This window comes from Eimeria necatrix, genomic scaffold (assembly GCF_000499385.1).
Source record: "Eimeria necatrix Houghton genomic scaffold, Enh_scaff1115, whole genome shotgun sequence".
Classification (NCBI taxonomy): domain Eukaryota; phylum Apicomplexa; class Conoidasida; order Eucoccidiorida; family Eimeriidae; genus Eimeria; species Eimeria necatrix.
This window is the reverse complement of record NW_013651904.1, coordinates 3,775-11,935: the sequence shown is the minus strand read 5'-3', so window position 1 is coordinate 11,935 and position 8,161 is coordinate 3,775. Positions and strand designations below refer to the sequence as shown.

At 49.9% G+C, this 8,161-nt stretch overlaps 1 protein-coding gene across 1 annotated transcript; it reads left to right on the top strand.

Annotated features, from left to right (window-relative positions):
• Positions 1-1,451: 1,451 nt before the first annotated feature.
• ENH_00004140 (hypothetical protein) lies at positions 1,452-6,709 on the top strand (the record flags this gene model as incomplete). The annotated part of the gene is made up of 3 exons (XM_013578382.1): positions 1,452-2,348; positions 3,858-5,789; positions 5,909-6,709. The coding sequence occupies 3 exons, from the start codon at positions 1,452-1,454 to the stop codon at positions 6,707-6,709; spliced, it is 3,630 nt and encodes a 1,209-aa protein (XP_013433836.1).
• Positions 6,710-8,161: the final 1,452 nt, after the last annotated feature.

Sequence of the window (8,161 nt, the reverse complement as noted above, 5' to 3'; positions counted from 1 at the left end):
TTGCTGCACTTCTAGGTGGTGTTCAGACGCAAAACGAAGCAACAGAGCTCCGAAATAGAATTGTTTCTTGCAATGCAATCTTTGAGTCTTTCGGCAACGCTGCCACAAGAAGAAACCACAACAGTAGCCGAGTTGGGCGACTCACGCTTTTGCATTTTGACAATGGAGGCCTCTTACGAGGTGGTAGTTTGAAGACGTACTTGTTGGAGGCTGCGCGGATTACGGCGCACAAAAAGGGCGACCGAAACTTCCACGTCTTCTATCAGCTATTGAGAGGTGCAAAACCCACGTTATGCTACTGTGGCCTTACCACTGGCAAGCGTCCAGACGAGATCGGCATAGTATTTGCGGCACGCAATGGCTTGGTGGTAGTGGGCTATTTCAGCGTAGTTATGTACAATGGAAAATTATCGGCGGCAAGGGCTTATTCTGGGTTGAGGATGCAATGCATTACGGCTTGCTTCTCATTCAGGTGTGAGCGACGAGCAGCGCGCCTTAATGGGTTTAATAGATGATGAATGCGCCTACCGCATGCTGCGGCCACAGGACTTCAGGAAGCTGTTGCAAGATGTGCATCCTAGGGCCAAACAGACGGCAAGCCAGGAACTGGCAATGAAGGGTGAGAATGCAGTACCAAAGACGGTTGACCAGGTGAGGCAGAAGCCTTTACTCGTCTCACAGGGTGTTATAAAAGTTCAAGTCTAGTACTTGCGCATTTTTCTTCTTAGCTCCAGAAAAGCATCAGATCGAGAGCTTTCTTTTCTCTGGAGCATCTCGCCGGTCTCTCGTGCGTGCGTTGTGATTTTTGCTTGGCTGAACTGCATTGACAGCAAAACTTCGAATCGCTGATGAAGGCTTTGAAACAGGCAGAATTCACTCCTGCAGAGGCCGAAGAGTTACTACATCTGCTAGCGGGACTGCTTCACCTCTCCAATGCTACTTTCATCAAAGGCACTGATGAAAAACTACAGTTGCAGGACTCAGCATCAGCAGATGCGCTCAAGCGTGCAGCGTCGTTGCTTGGGTTTAAAGTGGAAGAGCTTGAAGAAGTTCTGCGGTTCCGCCATATAGCTTTGAAAAGCGACATTCTTGTAAAGCCACGAAATGAGCAGCAAAGTGCCAGTGTGTGCTGCTCTCTCATCAAGTTCATCTACAGTCGCCTTTTTGACTACGTCGTGCACCGCTTGAATGAAAGTGCTGCGCGACACGTGCGGGGAAAGCAACACCAAAACAAGCAGAATGATGCAAATGCCCTGAAATCCATTGGCAGTAAGCAATTTTTGCTGTGCTCTAGGCATGGTAAACGTCTTCTGCAATCCGTATTTTATTTGATAGGGATATGCTAGAAAACACCTATGCACGTAGAAGCCTATCCATGTATATATTTCCGATTAGACAAGAAGTAGTAAGACGAGGTTTGCGTTGCTAGCTGCACTCAATCAACTTTCCACATGCACGGCTTGCCGTTCGATTGGCTTACGTACATTGTTGCAGACGCTGTCGTCAAAACCTTCATTCAGCTGTTTCTGTGTGCTTCTGTTTGTTTTCGTGAATGGTCCGATATAGTCCTTGACATCTACGGCTTCGAGTCGTTTGGTTTGGAAAACGGGTTGGAACAGCTTTGCATCAACTACGCAAACGAGAAACAGCAACAGCTGTTCGTCCAGCAAGTCATCGAGGAAGAAGTTGCCCTGTATATCCGAGAAGGAATTGCAAACCCTGCAGTGGCAGCTGGACAAAATCTCAAGTCCCCTCTGCAAAGTGCACAACCAGATTCAAAACTTCAAGAACGCAGTCATCGAAGCGATCCGAATATCTCCTTCAAGGCGAATCTCCAGCGCAGCCTCCTTTCAAGCCTGCCTGACACCTCTGCGCTGCTTCGAGAATTGCAAGAAGGAGTATTTAGACGCTTAGATGACTCATGCCGGCTCTTGGCCCAGGGCCAGGCAAGAGACGACATTCACTTCTGGAAGGACTTGTTCGCCTACTGTGCCTCATTGAAAGAGCACTCGCAGCATCTTGCAGACAAGCACAACTCCCAAAAAGCAGACCAGGAAATTCTGACTCCGCGTGACCACCGCATTCTATTCTGTCTGAAAGGAACCAATGGAATGCAAGCTGCAGAAGCTGCTGCCAGCGGGAGGCTTCTGCAACACTTGGAGCAAGCCGACCTTAATCTTATTGGCCTTGTGGGAGCTCAACAGCTGGCAGCTGTGGGTGCCGGAGGAAAGCTGGCGGGAACCCTCTCAACGGCTGGTAAAGTGCAGGAGAGAGTTTTCGCCGTCAAGCACTTTGCAGGAACAGTTCTCTACGGCACAGATGGCTGGCTGGATCTAAACAACGACCGAGTAAGGCGTTTTAGGCTGACGGTTTGCCCACGACATCTTTCTTGTTGTGCCTTGTCAACAGTAATGCTGCAATTTTGATTCGATTTGTGTCCACTCAGATCGAGCACGAACTGGAGCGTCTTGTCGCCAAGTCCGAAAAGTCGCTTCTACGGCACGCTATGGAACAGCACGAAGCGAGCCAGAGGCAGGAAGGAAACTTTGTAGGCACTGCAGGGGGTGGTCAATTCTCCTCCATAACGAAGCGTTTTTTGAAGAGTGTGAAGGATCTGAACCAGGAGCTGCAGGGGCCCCACATGCAGCTTCACTTCATACGATGTTTCATCCCGAATTGCGAGATGAAGCCTGACGCTTTTGAAAGGAAGATTGTACTGCAGCAAGTATGCGAGTTGTTGGTTTAGGTGATGGCAGTGAAAGCCTAACAGCAATTTCATCAACGTAGATAGGCAAAAGATGTTGAAGATGTTGCCTCTGCTGCTGCCACGAAACGAATTCTTCGAAGAATTCTCTCCATGTGCTCTTGCGACTGCCATCATTGACATCTCAGTGCAATCTGCTTGCATCGCAGCTGCAACATTCCGGATCTTTGGCTCTCTTGGGCATTCTGCAATCTGGCTTTCCCCACAGAATGCCGTTACACGCCCTCGCCTGCAGACTACGCAAAACTCTACGCCCTTTGTTGGAGAGACTTTTGCACGAGCAAGAAAACAAGGTGAAAGCGCTCCTCCCGCAGAGGATGGCCGCGCTGGGTAGTGATTCAGCTTGCATACCTCTGGATAATGAACAAAAGAAGCAGTGCCGGGTACTCGAAACTTTGAGACACTGGAACCCAGCAACTGTCAGGGACCGCTTGCTAGGTAAGCAGAGAGGAACGTTATGCAACTCAACTAAAGCACCGTTTCATCAACGTAGATAGGCAAAAGATGTTGAAGATGTTGCCTCTGCTGCTGCCACGAAACGAATTCTTCGAAGAATTCTCTCCATGTGCTCTTGCGACTGCCATCATTGACATCTCAGTGCAATCTGCTTGCATCGCAGCTGCAACATTCCGGATCTTTGGCTCTCTTGGGCATTCTGCAATCTGGCTTTCCCCACAGAATGCCGTTACACGCCCTCGCCTGCAGACTACGCAAAACTCTACGCCCTTTGTTGGAGAGACTTTTGCACGAGCAAGAAAACAAGGTGAAAGCGCTCCTCCCGCAGAGGATGGCCGCGCTGGGTAGTGATTCAGCTTGCATACCTCTGGATAATGAACAAAAGAAGCAGTGCCGGGTACTCGAAACTTTGAGACACTGGAACCCAGCAACTGTCAGGGACCGCTTGCTAGGTAAGCAGAGAGGAACGTTATGCAACTCAACTAAAGCACCGCTATACTTTTGGAAGGCTTTTGAAAGGCTTCACGACAACTGCAAACCAGGCAGCTGCTACTTACTTTCTAGTGTAGCATCTATGAGCTTCGGCCTTTCTGCTTTTACTCCTGCAGCCTCTGCAACTCTTGGATTGCTTCCTCAGTGCCGGCCAGGCACATTCATTTGTGGCGTTTCCCTCGTCTGCTTCAAGGCCTCTGCCTACGGAGAGGCTGCAGCGCTAATGACTGACCCAGCAAAATTCTTCGAAACCCCAGGAGACTTATGCCGGTTAATCACGGCTATCCAACGTTTGCGGTTGCGTGTGGCTGTTCGTATCATTGTCCATGTGCATCCCAAGTTACTATGGCTCCAGCGCAGGGCCTTCTTGATGAGGAAGATCAAGCAAGAGGCTGCCACTGCAGCCTTACGTGTGATGCTCCTCAAGAAGCATATCCTTATCCCCTTGCAGAAGCGTGCGAAGCGACGGCTCTCCATTCGCCGTGGTCTAGGCTCGTTGGAGCGTTTCATGTCGCACCATTCTGCTCGAATTTGGCAAACGTTCAAGGCAGCGGTGGCCAAACCCGAAGAATTGACAAGAGTGCCTTCAGCTCTACGTGCACAGCAGTCAAAACAGAATAGCACGTCTGGAGAAATGTTGCATGGCTCCGAAGTCGACGTGTGCAGCGATGATGCACAGAAGGAAGCACCCACAGCCCAAAGTCAGCCACAAACGCACGCTCACCCCTGGAATACCCGCCTCATTCATTTCACGACTGGTGGGCTGCAAGGGTCCGCGCAGCGCCACTGCGTGGCAGCTCACGTAGGCAGCAATCTGTACTGCATGGACGCCTCGGAATTATTCTCAGAAGAGGAATTCCAGCCTTTCATCGGCGTCTCAGAGGAGAAACAGCCAAACAAGTCCTTACAGTCCTTGCCACAAGAGCCTTTGGCTGAAAGGCACCATGCAAAACGGTACCAAAAATTCGACGCACAGCTTCATACTAACCACGCAGAACGTGGCGACCACCACTCGTGTACAACTGTTATGGTCAGTCAGTCAAGCCTGGTTTGCATTGCCAAGCACCCGTGCCACACTGGTCTACTCCTTGCAGCCGATTCGGCCGCAAACCTCGTGCAGCTTGCAGCATCAGGATGCAGATGTGAGTCTCTAACCATGACAAATGCCCTGCTAAGAGATTCAGCACCTACCACGTCCACTGCCTCTGGCGAACCCTCAACATCATTGCCTGCCCTTGACTCTCGAGCTCGTCTTCTAGCTAAAGCCGCCTCGAGATGCAGTGCCTCCGACAAAAAGCACACTTCCAAGTGCTCAGCCATGCCTTGCTGCAATGTTCCTGCGTACAACGGTAACCAGGATTTCCCACTGGTTGCCAGGCTCGAAGGGCACATGCTGGAGGCCGAATCTCCGCTGCTCTCACACACGACACACAAGACACTCCCCCCTGAAACGTGGCTGCCCAGGGACCTGTTCGATGAAATAATCCACACCCCTCAGGATCAGCTGTCTCATACAAGACACCCACGACCCCCAACTGTGCGGCCGCTCAGCGTTTCCTTTGCAAGCCCTATAACCGCAGATTATGCCATCATCGTGTGTCTTGTGCAAGGCAAAAGCAGCAAGAACAACAACAATAACAGCAGCAGCAGCGGCATAGGCAGCCTCACTCTCGTTCTAGTCGACTTGCTGAGGAGGGAACCTGCTGGCTGGATTCCTCTGTCTTTTGCGTCCCATGATCTATCAATCTGTGCTCGCCGCAACTCTGCGTACCTTCAACAGCTGTCCCAAACAGCTTTCCCAGGGTCTAACACTAATGCTGGAAAAATCAAAAACGCAGCCGCTGAGCTTCGTGCTGCACGAAATCCTTTGCTTACGGCACGCACCCGTAGCACCATGCTCTCCACAATTCGTTTGCAACCTCTTTGGGGCAACGTGTGGGCAGTCACAGGCCCCTCCTTGCTCGCCATCTTCTCTATCAACCTTAGGTATCTGCAGCATCCACCAGAGGAGCTTGAAGCGCAGTCAGGAATCAGAGATCCACCGCTTCGTCTTCTGTGGAACTTGGCGTCTGTTCCGGTGAGGAGTCGCTTGGAAAGCTCTTCACTGCAGCATCTGTACAGCTGCTTCTTTGCAACACCTGCTTGCTGCCTACAATCTGTGACTGTAAGCTTTGTGTTGTACTATGTGTGCTGCAGCGCGTAAGTGGAATGAGCCTTGAAGTGGCTGAAGAATGGTTTACTGGATGCACATACACGCGTTTAGCCCCAGCAGCACTCAGTTCGGTCAGTGGTACCGACCCGATCATACAGGCTCTACAATTAATGCCCTTTGGAGAAGTAACGCGGGCTCTCGAAGCAAAGATGCAGCGGCTGTTGCTCCTTTCTACTGCGGATGACTCTCTGGTTTTGCTACAGTGGAGTGAGGGCAGCTGCGGCTTCGCCAGTGGATCGGGAAACCTTGTACTGTTAGATCAGATCCGTTTGCCATTTCCTGTGTTACAATTTATGAGGCAGCGGCCGGGCAGGGGTACAACTTGGCCTTGTTCTGAGCCGTCTCCTGGGGAAAACGAAGGCCGACTGTTGAGGTCTTTTCCTTGGGAAGCGAGCTCGCTTCTGGGAACCGTCTCAGAAAATGGTACAGCAGGTGATCATCCTGAGAGGATTGCTGAAAACGTGGACAGTGACAGCAGCACCACCGGAGGCACCACCGACACCTGCGATTCTGAGCAAGGTTACACCAAATCTCACGGTTGTTCAAATATTCGGTTTAGACTTGGGGGAATGAGGTCTCTGAGACGGGACTTCAGATCCTACGAAATAGCTCTGGTTGACAAACGCAGCGGAAGGATTCTGCGTGATTTGGACCAGGACAATTTGAGGTCTTCACATGATGGCGCAGAATCTGGATCTGAATTTCTAGCTGTGGCGCCTTTGCCATCTCTCCCCGGAGTCTTGGTTTCTGTTGTAAGCAATCATGTCGTCAGGCATAGCAACTGAGTTGTCTTCTATCACCAAGGCAAAATTTCATTTCTGTGCTTGCTGTGATGTATATGCTGCAGAGAATGTGTTCTTCGGGCGTTCTCAACTTATGTCTGGGGGACGAAGAAGGGAATTGGCGTGCGATTGGAGGCCTCACCATGTGAATAACTAGCCTTTTGTCAACACGTTTTCCCTTGTACTTTTTTAAGTTTTATGCTGGGCCCCTTGCAGAGGTGTGTCCTGCTTGGAATTCTTATTGTGGCTTTACCATATTCTTTTCTTTTTGCCTATCTGTTTTTTGGCGTTTTTTTGGTGTTCACTGCGCTGTTGGTGAGAGCCAATCTGGCCAACTCTGTGAAGACTGAATCAACCAAATTTTTCCCGCAGCAAAGTGCTTTATCAATGACCTGTTACTACTGTGTTTGCTTGTTGTTTGTTATTGTTTGATGTAAGGGTGAAAAATTCACAAGCGGTGGCTTCACGTAGTGTATTCAGCTCTAGACTCCAGAAGGCGCAGGTTGGACCCTCAGCGAGACGTTGCTTCTTTCCAACGACAGCAAACGGCAACAGGTCATCTGTTGGCATACATCGATGGGAAGTTCGGTAATCGCTTGAGCGATATATACCTGTCGCTCATGCACCAAAATTCAATGCAGCGAGTGGCGCTTCTGTATTTATAGTGCCTCCCCTTCAGATAATGCTATGATTCTTCAACAGGCCATGCGGTTTCGTCTAAGTGAAACAGAGCCGCCTATTATCGTCAACAAATAAGAATTGTGCCCCTAGCGCAACATGGGCCGGAACGACTACTATTTACCCGTGCTTTCATAGTATCGCTGCTTTGAGATAATGGCGGACTGTGCTTGCGCAGTGGAAGTAACTGCGAAACCTTCGGTACACTTCACTCTTTTCGGTGGTTTAGCCATTATGATCAGGTCTACTCTGGCGAGGTTTGCTGTAGACACTCAAACAAGCAAGTGCTGTGAGCCTTTGCTTCGAGCCAAGCACTGGCTCGAGGCAGACACGCACAGCACTTGCTCGGTTGGCCGTTAATCCTTTGCTCCTAAATTTTTATAGTCAAAATATCCAGGTCTTTAGAAATAATTGCTCCCAAATCTAGGTCTCCGCTATTTTTCTGTCCTTTTGCTAGCTCTCTGTTCAAAGCACGGAAACTCCATCCGCGATGAAGCCACCTGCATAAACCCCTGAACCTGTGTGTTTAATGGACGCAATCGGAAAAATTTATGTGTCGAAATTACGTCTCAAAAATACATGCCATTTCCTTGCGGCTAAACAAGAGCGTTACTGCTTCCGCTTTTGTATGATTACGCGAAGCCTTCCTTGGGCCCGAGACGAACAGTCCTCCCAGCCACTACGTTAACGCAGCAGAACCAGACCTTTTCGAAGTTAAAAATCATAATAATATATTTTTGTCTTACTAGTTGGGAAATATGGCTTCTACACGGCTGC